At 60.6% G+C, this 13,509-nt stretch overlaps 1 protein-coding gene across 4 annotated transcripts; it reads right to left on the bottom strand.

The window, feature by feature from the left end:
• Positions 1 to 265: 265 nt before the first annotated feature.
• STK36 (serine/threonine kinase 36) lies at positions 266 to 13,494 on the bottom strand. Of its 4 annotated transcripts, none has more exons than XM_075431133.1 (27): positions 13,421 to 13,494; positions 12,973 to 13,074; positions 11,995 to 12,135; positions 11,175 to 11,252; positions 10,646 to 10,776; positions 10,147 to 10,396; positions 9,660 to 9,753; positions 9,218 to 9,396; positions 8,788 to 8,987; positions 8,582 to 8,708; positions 8,327 to 8,470; positions 7,879 to 8,058; positions 7,561 to 7,658; positions 7,103 to 7,208; positions 6,540 to 6,681; positions 6,117 to 6,244; positions 5,406 to 5,510; positions 5,089 to 5,187; positions 4,789 to 4,883; positions 4,425 to 4,581; positions 4,111 to 4,221; positions 3,885 to 3,959; positions 3,290 to 3,461; positions 2,725 to 2,872; positions 2,339 to 2,498; positions 1,326 to 2,072; positions 266 to 490 (listed from the first exon to the last, which is right to left on the bottom strand). In XM_075431133.1, the coding sequence occupies exons 2-27, from the start codon at positions 13,054 to 13,056 to the stop codon at positions 275 to 277; spliced, it is 4,167 nt and encodes a 1,388-aa protein (XP_075287248.1). In that variant the 5' UTR covers positions 13,057 to 13,074; positions 13,421 to 13,494; the 3' UTR covers positions 266 to 274. The 4 variants fall into 4 exon arrangements, with proteins under 4 accessions (XP_075287248.1, XP_075287251.1, XP_075287249.1 ...); XM_075431136.1 differs by having other exon boundaries at positions 4,425 to 4,488; XM_075431134.1 differs by having other exon boundaries at positions 9,227 to 9,396.
• Positions 13,495 to 13,509: the final 15 nt, after the last annotated feature.

Here is a 13,509-nt window from a genome sequence, read left to right as displayed (position 1 = left end):
TACACCTCCCGGCAGCCACCGCGCCGGCATGCCGCGCGGCGCCCCCTAGCGGCTTGGCGGGTTGAGCGCCGCGGGGCTGCCCCGGGACGGAGGAGCAAAGCGCCGGGGCCCGACCCGGGAGGCCGCTCGGAAAGCGGCGGGTTCCTGAGGTCCGCAGGCACTTTTCCAGGAACGGCTTCACGCGAGGGCGGCCCCCGGGTAAAGCTGGCCGGGCTGGAGGCCGAGGAGGCCGGAGCAGGCGCCTGTCCCGTCCCGGCGGCCCGTCCGGCCAAGCTCAGCCCTGCGGCGGGGCGGCAGGCCCGCTGGGGCCCGGGGGGCCGGGGATGCTGCCAGCCCTGCTCCCAGGGGTGCTGCGCGGAGGCGTAAGCAGGCGGAGGAGCTTCTCGCAGTGCCAGGCAGAAGATGGCCGGGGGTTGCCACCAGCAGCAGGCCGCCAGTCGCTGCCAGCCAGCGCGGCCAGCCTCCCAGGGGCTCCGAGGGACAGCAGGACCTGCGGAGCAGAGAGGGACAAGGCCAAGTGCAAGGTCCTGCACGTGGGTCGGGGCAATCCCAAACACAAACACAGGCTGGGCGGAGACTGGCTCGAGAGCAGCCCTGAGGAGAAGGACTTGGGGGTACTGGTGGGTGAGAAGCTCAACATGAGCCGGCAATGTGCGCTCGCAGCCCAGAAGGCCAACCGTGTCCTGGGTTGCATCAAGAGAAGCGTGGCCAGCAGGGTGAGGGAGGGGATTCTGCCCCTTTACTCTGCTCTCGTGAGACCCCACCTGGAGTCCTGCGTCCAGCTCTGGAGCCCCCAACATAGGAAGGACATGGAGCTGTTGGAGCAGGGCCAGAGGAGGGCCACGAAGTTGATCAGAGGGCTGGAGCACCTCTGGTACGAGAACAGGCGAAGAGAGTTCGGGCTGTTCAGCCTGGAGAAGAGAAGGCTCCAGGGTGACCTTATAGCAGCCTTCCAGTACCTGAAGGGCCTACAGGAAGGATGGAGAGGGGCTTTTCACAAGGGTGTGTAGTGACAGGACAAGGGCAGATTTAGATTGGATATCAGGAAGAAATTCTTCACCACGAGGGCAGTGAAACACTGGAACAGGTTGCCCAGAGAAGCTGTGGCTGCCCCCTCCCTGGAAGTGTTCAAGGCCAGGTTGGATGGAGCTCTGAGCAGCCTGGTCTAGTGGAAGATGTCCCTGCTCATGGCAGGGGGGTTGCAACCAGATGATCTTCAAGGTCCCTTCCACCCCAAACCATTCTATGATTCTAGGAGTCACCCGCCAGCCTGGCTGCTTGTCCCCATCATGTCCCATGAAGGAGCTGAGCTCCCTGTGCCATACCTGCTGCGTCCTGGGGTGACAGCTGAGGGCCCGCAGCGCGACGAGGGCTCCCTCCCGCACGCTCTCCCGGGGGTCCCGGCAGGCCACCTCCAGCAGGACGTGGGGGGCTCTGCTCTCCACCAGCAGGTCCCCCAGCTCGGACTGGCGCCGGCCTAAGTTGCCGAGGGCCGAGGCCGCGTTGCAGCGCGTCCTGGCCTGCGCGTCGCTCAGCAGCCGCATCAGGCTGGGCACAGCCCTGCCCAGGGCCCCGGCCGGGCAGGACTCATGATAGGCGGCGTTGCCCACGGCGAAGCTGGCTGCCTTGCGCACGCTCTCCTCCGGGTCCGCCAGGCACCCCAGCAGGCTCTCCAGCAAGGCGGGCTGGCCCTGCAGCGCCTGGGGAAAGCTGTGGCCGTGTCGGAGCAGGTTGCCCAGCAGGTTGCAAGTTTTGGTTCGTATCAGGTGTTGTGGGTGGCCAAGCAGGCGGGTCAGCGGCTGGTCGGCCATGTCCGAGCTCCTCAGGATCCTCTGGAGAAAGGGCAGGTGCTCCGGACAGGCTCGAGCCACGTGGGTCAAGAGAGACAGGAGATCAGCAGTGAGCGTGAGGCTGTCTGAAAACAAGGCAGACGTCAAGAAGGCAACGATGTGCTCTGAGGCAGCGGCTGCCCTCACCATTTGGTCGATGACCTGCTCATCAGACACAACGAGGTGGCACAAGAGGCTCATGGGGAGCTCGATGTACGAGGAGGGCAGATGGTGAGAGCAGACCTAAGGAGAAAGGAGAGAGAGCGGTGCTGAGTGTGCTGTCCTCACGTGTGGGCCAAGCCAAGCAGCAGCTGAAGGCTGCCAGCAGGTCAGTGCAAAGCTCAGCTGCTGGCCAAGCCACCCCGAGGGCTGCACGGCACCCAGGTGACATCCCTGCGTGGACAGAAACTGCCAGCATGGTGTGAAGTGGTGCCATGCATCAGGGGCTGCGATGTGGGGAGGTCTCTCTGCAGTACGGGGGTGGAAGAGAAACAGGGCCAAGAGGGTACCTGCAGCAGCTGGGCAGGGATCTGGGCATCTCTCACAGCCTCCACGACCAGTGCTAAGGTGTCTCCGTCCACATCCAGGGCAAAAGGGAAACAGAGGAGCTGGCAGGCCTGGATCACCACAGCTGGGACAAGCTCAGGGTCCCCATCCTCTCCTGCTTGTCTGAATTTGTGAGAGAGAGAGAGAGAGAGAGAGAGCTTAACACAGAGGTGATCAGAAAAACATCAGGGGAAGAGGCAGAGAGCATTCCCCATGCCAGGCTCTAAGGAGAGGCTCTGCAGGTGAGCTGTGCCTTGCAAGTGCCAGGTCAGGAACTTCTCGTCCCTCTGCTCATGTCCAAGCCCCATTCAGCAGCTGAGCTCTGCTGGCTTCAGCCCTCCCAACTCACGTCTGTGCCAGGCAGGCCAGGAAGCCAGGGGACAGCAGCCTCTTCAGCGTCACCACGAGGACGCCGTGGGACTGGGTGAGCTGAGGCAGGCACCAGTGGGGCTCGCGAGTGAAGATGAAGAGGGCCAGGCTGAGGAAGAGCAGGGTGCCTGCAGGGGGAACAGCGCAGCAGAGAGGCAAAGCTAGGGAAGGCTGCAAAGTCTCCTCTCTTCTGTCTGCCTGTACTGCCTCAAGGCTGCTCCAGGGTTGCTTCTGGGCTTCACTGCCTGAGACCAGACCAATCTCCACCCGCGGTGGTCACGTCTGCCAGAGCGAATATTCCCCTGCGGCACAGACACCTTTTTCTTGTTCCTACACAGCCAGCTCAGCTGAGCTCTTGCCACCTGGGCACAGCATGGGCCAGGCCACCCTCTCTCCCTGGAACACAATGGCAACCCTCAAGAGAAGCCCCCTGAGCCCCTCTGGCCTCAGGAACCAGGTGCTGACGCGGACAGGCGTGGGCAGGTCTGAGGACAGGATGCAGAGCAGGGTCCCAGGCAGACGCCCTGCTGTCCTGCAGCTCCTACCTTGAGGGGAGAGGAGGTTCCAGTCCAGCTCTGCCATGGGGTGACCGGCCCCTGGGGGATCTGCCTCTGGCACTGCCCTGTCACTGCCCACGCGAAGCACCGCAGCAACACAATGCCACACCACACTCCACAGCTCCGAGGCAGAAAAGCCCTGCTCCATGGCCACGTCCTCCTAAAGATGGGGAGACATTTGTTGGGGGGGGGCATCCTGGCCCCCAGAGCTCCCCGGGGTTCTGGTCTGCGTCCCTGCCAGCCCCATGGTCCTGGGGAGGTCAGGGCTGGACAAACGTGGCCCAGGAGGGGGAGAGGGGGGACAGGCAGCTGGCAGCCCTGCTGTACCTGCTGACAGTGCCAGTCCATGAACAACTCTGTCCTCTTTCACTGATGTACCCACGAATCACCCATCCCTGCCCACTACCCTCCCACCAACCCTCCAGAGCTCCACAGACAACCCAGGGACATCAGGTGACTTTCACAGGGCTGCACAGCTCAGGCAAAGCTGCCTGTTCCCTGGTTTGCCTCAGCCTCCATCCCCAACCCACATTCAGGCCTTTCTGCCCCCACACCTTTCGGCAGGGACCGGGCAGGCTGGTACCTGGGCAAGGAGCTTCAGCAGGATGAAAAAGATCCCGTCGTAGAGACCAGCACCCATTGGCGGGGGGAGATGCAGCTGTCAGGGGAGCAGGGGACAGGCTGGAGCTGGGTGCTGGGTCTGAGGGCAGCAGCACCTCACCTGCACCCTTCTGACCCCGTCTTTGACTGCACACCTCCACGGTGGGAGGACAGCATGGCTCCCCTGCTCCTCTGTCCCCATCCCGTACCTCAGCAGGGGCTGTCAGCACGTTTGTCACCACCGGTAGGATCTCTTCTCCCCTGAGCTCCAAGGCCACCCTGTGCTGACTGAGCTGTGCCAGGAGGAACGCTGCAGCACCCTGCAGGACGGGGAGAGCTCAGCACCTTTGGGACTTGCCCACCTGCCTGCTCCGTGCTGAGCCTGTGTCCCTCGGCCGAGGGCAGGGACAGCCAGGCTGCGCCTGCCCCCATCCCACCCTGAGCAAGCAACAGCAAGGCCCAAACGGGATGTGGGGCTCTTCAGGGCTCTCAGTGGCGGCTCTGGCAGGGTGGGCAGACTTACCACAAGGGAGACAACAGGAGACTGGGTGATGAGATCCATGGCCAGTGTAACCATCTCCTCAAGCCTGAAACAGGGACCAGGAGAGAGGCACTGTGTTCCCACAGCTTCACATCCCACAGAGCAGCAGCATCCAAATATCCCCAGAGCTGGGAAGCAGCTACCTTGCAGGAGGAGTGGACACTGGTTCCTTGTCCACGCTGGGTCCTCACCGCATCCCCAGCACCCCCAACACTGCCCAGCACTCTGCTGGTCTGTCTGGATCTGGGGACTCAGTGGGAGCACAGCCCAGCTCTCGGCAGGGCGAGGCAGAGAACTGTTCAGGGCAGGACGTGTTCCTCTGCCACCCATGAAAGCAGGTACTTACCTGGGAGGGGAGGTCTGGAGCTGCAGGGTGAGCAGGGCCAGCAGGTCAAGGGAGGCCTCGCAGGCTGTCCCCTGGGCCACCTCCGCCACGGGGACCTGCCAAGGGAGCAGGAGTCACAGGGAGACAGCAAGGCTGGGAGGGAATGTTTCTGGGCCCTGGAGGAGACCTGCACTCTCCAAACTAAGCTCCCCCAAACTCCTCTCCCCACACGTCCCACAGCCTGGTCTAAGCAGCACTCAGGGGAATGTGTCCTGCTTGCCCACACTCCTACCCCAGCACTGGGGCTGCGGTCTGTCCTACCTCGCCCTTTGAGAGCTGCATGAGGGAGCCCCACAGTCGCTGGCTCCTTCCCAGGTGCTGGCACAGGCTTGGGCTGGCATGGCAGCCAGCGTAGAGGATCTGCGAGACAGAGAGGAGAGATGCATACCAGCCCCTCTGGACAGGGACACAGTGACCAGGCCCACCCTAGTCACACCCCGTTTATTCAACAACTGACACCAGGGAGATGGGAGTCGTTGAGCGCTGAGCCCACAGTTCCCCCTTCCCCATGCTCCAAACCCCAGACCAAAGGTCTAGGCACCTCTGGGGACAGCCAGATAAAAGGATGGGGCCATTACCTTGAGCACGTTCAAGGAGCAGCTTGGGTGCTCCAGTCTCCCCAACAGCCTCCCAAGCTGCTGGCTCTCTCCCTCCATAAGCTTTTCAGCTACCTCCAGAGCGACCTGCAGAAATCAGCCTGTTTTGCACCCTGAGCACCTGAAGCATTGCATAGACTTAAGGAGTTTAATGCTAGCAACAAGTTAATAAAAGAAGGCATCTGCTTCCTGCATGTTGCCTGCATTTACATAGGGATGCCCATCTACTGTGACCCAGCACAGCTTTGATGCACAGTCCCAGAGCTGGGATGAGCAAAGTGAGATTCCTCCTCTGCTTCCCTCCCTGTTGACTCAGAGTCGAGTTAAAGGATCAAATGTAAATCTGTAGTTTCATTTTCCCTCTTATTTATTGTCCATTCAGTTTCAGAATTCCTACACTTCATAGCAATGTCATGTAAGAATTCTTCATGTTTTCTCTGCATTGCCTAGCCCTTTACTCAGGATCTGAACTGTGGGATGGGCTAAGCGTAAGTCTCTTAACTGACTTAGGAGTCCTTAGACTCCTGAAGCTCAGCTGTTGGCTGGGAAGGCGCAGCCTGCAAACACCAGCCCTGCAGCCACCAAAGCTGGAGGACACCAGCCCTCCACTCTACTGCTGAAAAAGAGACCCTCCTGCAAAGGGCTGCTGTCCTGGTGGGGAACACACCTCACCATGCAGAGAGCTGGCCTGACCTGCTGCTTCGCTTCCCGACAGCCATTCCTCTCCAGGGGGATGCTGCAGGCAGCAGCCAATGCAGCTATGAAGAGGTCTGCCACACGTGGGCTCTGGTCACGGGCAGACTTGGCCTCCATCACCGCACCTGCACAGGGACAGAGTTCAGGAGACATGTGCTAAGGGTGAGGGATGCTGAGGGGCAGCAAGATGGGGCTGGAGTCCAAGAGAGGAAAAGTCAGGCTTGTGGCACAAACAGGGCAAGATCTGGGATTGAGGGAGAGAACATGAGAGCCCTGGTTAGCAGGGCTTTTGGCAGATAAGCTTCAGCCACCTTCCCCGGCCAACAGCACTGCAATGGCAGTCAGCGCTCTGAGGGAGCCCAAGGGCAGGAGGGAGAGGCGAAACCCTAGGAGAAGGTGGCGAGCTGCCACCACCGCTACCTCGCAGAGCAGGCTGCTCCAGGATGGATCCCTGGAGAAGTCTGTTCAGCAGGGGCTGATGCTCCTCTCGCAGGCTGGCATAGAAGGAGGCAGAGATGGAAAGGCACGTTGCATCCAGGCTCTCACAGAGCAGGGTGAAGCACTGGGGGAGACACAGTGGGGCCATCACTGTAGATCAAGGGTGAGATGAGAGGGAAGGGCAGTCGGGTAGGAGGCTGTGGGGGGACAGTAGAGATGGGAGAAGGACTCATGTGCTGGAGCTTCAGGGACCCCTAAGTGTCCTCTCTGGGCAGATTACTGTGTGGGAGCCAGTAACCCTGGCTGAGAGAGGGGTATATGCAGAGGCACAGCCAGGGAAGGTGCCCTCACAGAGAGGTCCTTTCTGCATGTCATCCCCCACAGTACCCTGGTGGGTGAGACAGCCTGCCCTGAACAGAATGCATCAGATCCCACAGCTGGGAGCAGGGTCCTCAGCCTGCGCTTCCCCTGACACACACACCCAGCCCCACAGCTTCTATCCCTGGGGGAGAGAGTGGGGAGAAGGGAGACAGGGGCACCCTTACCAGGAGGCTTTGCTGGCAGAGTCGCATCTCGCTGTCGGCTGGCTCAGCCAGCAGCTCCGGCAGCAGGGCTAGGAAGCAGCTGGCACTCTCCCGAAAGGCCTGAAGGCTGGGGGAGGCAGCAGGGGCAGAGGAGAGCAGAGAAACACTGGCTGTGAGGACAGTGTGTGCCCAGGCCCACATGGCCCTGGCTAACGGAGCAGGCAGCACACACTAGCACTGTGAGCTAGTGCCAGGAGGCAGCACAACCGGACTCTACTCAGCTGTGCCTTCCCCTTAATTAGCCCCACTAATGGAAAGCGCTCCTCTGCGAGCACAGCGACATGGCATGAAGCACTTAGTCCATGATGCTTCCCCACGGAGTGAGCTCCAGCCACAGAGTAAGAACACCACCCTGCCACCTACTACTGGGTTGCCACAGTGGCCGCAAGAGACCTCAGCGCACAGAGGGTTGTCCCTACCTGTCCTTCTGTTCACTGTCCTCCAGGCTGCATTCACTGCTGAAATAAACTGTGGTCACCATGAGGAGGTCTGCCAACACTGTGATACACCAGGGCTGCTGCAAGATCCAGAAAGAAACAGCAATTGGGGATTGTCTGCTAACTATCCCAACACCACCGCAGCAGGATCCTTCCCTGCCAGGACCTCCCCCTTCTCAAGGCGGCCTGGAAGAGACACTGGTCCTGTGAGCCAGCTCCAGCAGAACACCAGGGCCTTCTCAGCACCAGCACTCTACAGGGCTGGAAGGAGCTCAAATTTCTCTGGGGTCCTACACCCACCTGCTTGGTGCTACCACTCTCCAGGATCTGCTTGGCTAGACAAAGCAGGGACAGAGGCACATTCAGCTCTCGGCAGAAGTGGTCTAGCAGCTCAGAGTCACATCGGGTAGCCAGGAGGTTGCCCACAACACGGAGCACGGGACGGAGACGGGAAGCTCCCTCCAGCATCCCTTCCAGCACCTGGACACAGAGAAGCCAGAAGAGCTCATGATCAGCAGCAGTTTTGGCCTCTCCATCAGCCGTGGGGCAGCCCTCCACCCCCTCAGACAGAGGACAGCAGGAGACCAGATGGCAAGCTAAGTGCATGAGACAGCTCCGGCTCCTGAAGAAGCAGAGGATCTCCTTGCTGACTGGACTGAGGACTCTCCCAATGCTCCCAACCCAATCCTGGGGAAGAAGGAAGCATCCCTGTCCCCAGTTGTAGGTGCCTGGGCCAGCCATCACTCACCTGCTGAGCAGAGTCTGCCAGGCGGGCCTGGGCACGGTGCCGGAAGGCCGGCTCCCTCAGGAGGCTCAATGGAGTGCTGAGCTGCAGGGCCGAGGGCTCAGTAGCCTCAATCAGGTGCTGCCACTCCTCGTCACTCTCCAGCTCCTAGTCATGGAGAAGAGAGGACTGGTGCCACAGACACTGCCTGCCCCACAGTCTCTATACCAGCCCCTGGGGACTGGGCCGTGCTATCCTCACCACAAAACACCGTCTAACCTCACTCTCCAGGTCCACGGTGTCAATGCTGCGCCTGCCCCGGGGCTCTGCCCTGCCAGCACCAGGCTGTGGAGGGGCACCTGCTCCAGGAAACTCCTGCTCATAGTCTCGAGTGATGCTGTGCTCCCTGGCCAAGGAAACAGGGCAGTCAGTGAACAACCCTGCCTTCCCCTCTAACTCCTGTCCCAGCCTCAGCCTTCCCTCACCGGGGGTCGGGAGGAGGCTCCTCCAACTCCCACTCTGTCAGGCTGCTCTCTCCTTGCGCAACACCTGGGTTCTTCTCATTGGAAGCAGCAGGTGGCTCCCCCTCCAGGAGCGCTGCCTTCTGAGGAGCTGCTCTGGGCCTATGCCCTGGGCATCCTTTGCCAGAGTCCTTCGCAGATGCACCACCTGCCTTCAGTTGCCCCTGGGTGATGGCAGAGAAGCTTGGTCAGGGCAGAGTTACTAAAGAGCCAGATGAGTCCCCGAGACCCCACCACCCTGAGGGTCCCACGTTCTGCTTTGTTTGTGGCTGACACCCCAGCCTGGTGAGGTACCAATATACCTTCTGTCTTTCCCCCCAGGTCACACTTCAGATACCCCCTCCTTTGCCCTCACTGCTGGACACAGCCGGAGGAACCCCACTCTTTCCTCCACCTTTTCCACCTTTTTCTGTGCCTCCTCGGCCATCTTCTGACGGGCCTTTCTCAGGATCCTGGACTGGCCGCTCCTGGGGGCCAGGGAATGAGCTTGTTGCTCCTTCAGGGCCTGCAGCTCTGGGGACAGCTTGGTGGTGAAGGGGTTTGAGATCCCATGCTCTTCCGTGTCATCAATCACTGGGGAGACAAAGGGAGAGCTTCAGCAGCAGCTCTCCCTTGGGACACAGGGAGAGTGATCGGCTCTGGGATCCCAGGGGAATCTGGGGGGACCCAGAGCATCCCAGAGGCAGGAGCTAGGGATCGGTGCTTGGAGGAAGCTGAGAGGAGGGATGCAAAGACCAGGGTAGTAAAAATAGCAGGGCAGGGTGGTACTCCCAACCTCGGGGCAGTAGGAGGAGGAAAAAGACTTTGCCAGCACTGGAAGAAGAGCTGGTACTCACCAGTAACCCGCCCAGCAATGAAGGGGTGAGAGAGCAGCTCTGGCCATGACAGGCGCTGGCGGGGGTCCTTCATCAGTAGTCCCTGCAGGAAGCTCTGCAGGGCAGCACAGCACCAAGGTCACCAACACACGCTCAGCACCCGCCAATGAGCACAGTGTACCCACCGGCCTCCCCCAGTGCGGGCACCCAGAAGGCTGCGTTCCCTGCCTGGCTCTGGGAAGGGAGAAGCTCTAGTGCAGCGGGCAGATGGGAAGAAACTTCCCAGCTCAGTAAATTACTCCTCTGCTATTGGCCCCAGTTTCCCAGCTTATGGACAGCAGTGCTAACGGCCCTCTCCCAGGAGGCCCGGCTTTCATCCCTCCTCTCTGTTCTGAAATCCCTGCTAGGAGCCATAAAACCTTGGCGTGACCCAGCAGGGCAGCAGGCAAGGCCAAAGCTGCTACCACATTAACAGATCTCACCCCACAGACAGGGCCTTCACCCTTACCTTGAAGACTGGGCTTATGGCCGCAGGCCATTTGACGGGGTCCTTGACGATGAGGCTGACGAGCTGGAAGATGCTGCTGGTGTAGAAGGGAGGGGTACCCACAAACAGCTCGTATAGGATGCAGCCCACAGACCACAGGTCCGCCGTGTGGTCATACGGCCGCTCCTCCACCAGCTCAGGGGACATGTACAGCGGGGTGCCCTTGATGGAGGTCAGCACCATGGTGTGGATGCTCATGGCACGGGCAAACCTGCTCAGAGCAAAGCACATATGGTCACTTCAGGCTGAAACATCCAGTACAGCTCCCAGGGAGATCCCTACGAGTTTACCAACACTTCTCCCCTCCGGAGTCCAAAATCCCCCATCCCTGCTCAACCTCTACATACACACAGAATCCAGGTCCCCTTCCACACTCCCCCCTTCTCCTCTACAGCACCCAGGACACCTCTTGGCTGCCCTGAATCCAAGTGTCCCCCTCAAGCTGGCCCCCAGCACCCACCCGAAGTCACAGAGCTTGACGACGCCATCTTTGCCCAGCAGGATGTTCTGGGGTTTCATGTCACGGTGCAGGATGCGGTGGGAGTGCAGGTAATACAGAGCAGAGACCAGCTGGGCAGCTATGGTCTGGACCTGCCGGAGACACAGCAGCCTCACCCTGTGTCCCATGGTACCACCAGCTGGCACAACCATGAGGTCCCCTACAGCCTGGCTTCCCCAGTACCCCCACTCCTGCTCTTGCTCTGTCTGGGCCAGCAGTGCCTTGGAGTAGGCCAATGGCCGAGGCAGCAGCCTGGTGCTATGGTCCTTGGAGTGGGAATAGGGAAATTGAGGTCCCTGCTGGACCCCACTGTCCCCCAGTGCAGTTTGGCCCCCTCTCCACCCCCTTCAGAAGCTCTGCCAGGTAAAGCCCCAGAGGCACCTTCAGCCTCCTGATGTCTCCTGGCCCACAGCAGAATCCCGCTGCCTGCAAGCAGACAAATCCCGTTCTCTCCAGCCCGTAGCTGTGTGGCCACTGCCATGGCAGTTACCTGGTCCTCGGGCAAACTCCCATCGTCCTCCAGGATCTGGAAGAGCTCCCCCTCTGCGTAGTCAGTCACCACCACCACCTGGAGGGAAGAGCAGCATGGTGACATCAGACATGCACCCAGCCGTGTCCTCACCATGCTCTGGGGACTGGGACAGAGCAGGATAGGACACATGAGTGAGATGCTGGGGTGTCATCATGTACAGCCCATCAGCTTGGGCTGGGACCTGGGGTGGGAAAGAGCCCCCGTGGCTGCACTGCAGAGAGAGCCAGGCACTTAGCAGAGGCCTTATGGCTGTCCTTATCTCGACCGCCAGCAGAAACCAGGGAAGAGGGAAGGACAGGACAAGCCCAGAATGCAAACTTCCAAGCGCAGTGGGTAGAATCACTCCCTTGAGCTTGTTTTGAATCTGCTGCCCAATTACTTTATTTCATGCCCTCATGTCCCATAGCAGAGTGTTCAGTCCGTTCTTACCATACTGTCTCCATGAGAGCTTAAATCAGTAAAAAGTCAGTCTCTGAAGAGCCTGATGAGGTGACTGAAGAGTCACCCTCATCCTGTGATCCCAAACCACTCCTCTTGCATCGCACACCCCGCGCACAGCTCCTTCACCTCTGCACATGACCTAGTGCACCCCACACAGCCCGGATAGGTGCTGGCTCCCCATGCGGCACATCTTGCAGGGCTCTGCAAAACACTGACCAGGCCCTGGGAGGGTGTCACCAGCATCTCCTGAGAAAGAAGTCCCTACGACAGCAAGGGCCAGCCCTCGTTCCCCTGTCCCAGTCAAGCAAAAGCATCTGCCCAGAGTAGTCCCCTTTACCTCCTTGTCGGTCTCGAAGCTGTCGAGCATTTGGATGATGTTGGGGTGATGGAGGCCTCTCATGATCTCAATCTCCCGCTGCAGGTTCTTCAGCTCCTTCTCAGACCGCCCCACCTTGGGGATGAACTTCAAGGCCACCACCTTTCAAAGTAGGCAAAGATGGGATCAGACCAGGCTCCTATCTACCCTGGCAGAGGCTGCATTTAATCCAAACAGGACTCAGCATTTTCCAGCTGAGCACACCAAACAAGACATTTGTTCACTGGATCCCTAGGAGCTGGGGCTCCCCCCAGGTCCTTGCACATCAGTACAGGTGCTCCCAATACTTTGCACGCTGGCCTTTAAAGCAAAGAAATTTAATCAGTGAGTGCACACAAAACCAGGACTGCCAGAAGCACGGAACAGGACCTAGAGATGCTGGTGGACAGCAAGCCTAACACGAGCCAGCAGCATGCCCTGGCAGTGAGGAGCACTAGCAGCACCCTGGGCTGTAGCAACAGGCAGGAGTTGGAGGGAAGTGATTATTGCCTTTTGTTTGGAACTTCTTAGACCACATTGGCAATATTGTGGCCAATTTTTGGCCCAGAAAGACATCAACAGGCTGGAGTGGGCATAGCAGAAGCCACCGGGATGGTGAGGGGGCTGAAGCACATGGGAGGATAACACAGGGATTACGAACTGAAACAGGAGAGCTTCAACTCGATATAAGGAAAAAGCATTCACCCCAAGTATAGTCAAGCGCTGGTTGTGGATGTTTGTCCTTGAGGTTTCACAGGATCTGAATTTAGTGCTGGCCCTGCTTGTAGCAGGGGATGGACTGGAGACCTCCTGAGGTCCCTCGAGCCCGAATGACTCTGTGCCAGCAGGAGCTGGCCAGGAACGTCAGCAGAAAAATGAATGAGTCCCAAAGGCGTGGCAGGGCCCCGGAACCCCACAGCCCCCAGCAATGCATCCCCAGCGCCACAGCCCTCTCCTCACCTGGGCGCTGTGTTTCCGGCGCCCCTTGTACACGCGCCCAAAGGAGCCTTCGCCGACCATTTCCAGCACGTGGTACTCCTCCATGGCGGGCGGGCGGCAGAGCTGCGAGGCAAGGCAGCCGGTGAGCAGAAACGCCTCGCCCTCTCGCCCTCCGCCACCGGCTGCCGTCGGCCACCAACTCCCAACCCCCGCTGCGACGGAGACGGGCCGCGCCAGCGCCGGGAAGGCAGCGCGGGGCCCTCCGCCATCCCGGAGCCCACGGGCCGCGGCCTCCCCTCCCCGCGGGGCTCCACCCAGGGCCCGGTACCACGGCGGGACCCACGCCGGGCTCCGGCTCTTACCCTGCCCGCCAGCTCCCCCCCCCCCCCCCCCCCCCCCCCCGCTCCGCTCTGGCAGGACGAGACCCGAGGCCCCCCGCAGCCCCCTCCCAGACCCGGGCGGGATTAACCTCGCCCCGCTCCGCTCCCGCCGCGGCCCCGCCACCCCCGGGCCCGCCGCCGCGTCGCCTAGGAACGCTCCCCCCTCCCCCCGCCGCGC

Source organism: Opisthocomus hoazin, chromosome 9 (genome assembly GCF_030867145.1).
Source record: "Opisthocomus hoazin isolate bOpiHoa1 chromosome 9, bOpiHoa1.hap1, whole genome shotgun sequence".
In the NCBI taxonomy this organism is placed as follows: domain Eukaryota; kingdom Metazoa; phylum Chordata; class Aves; order Opisthocomiformes; family Opisthocomidae; genus Opisthocomus; species Opisthocomus hoazin.
This window is presented reverse-complemented; position numbering and strand designations above follow the sequence as displayed.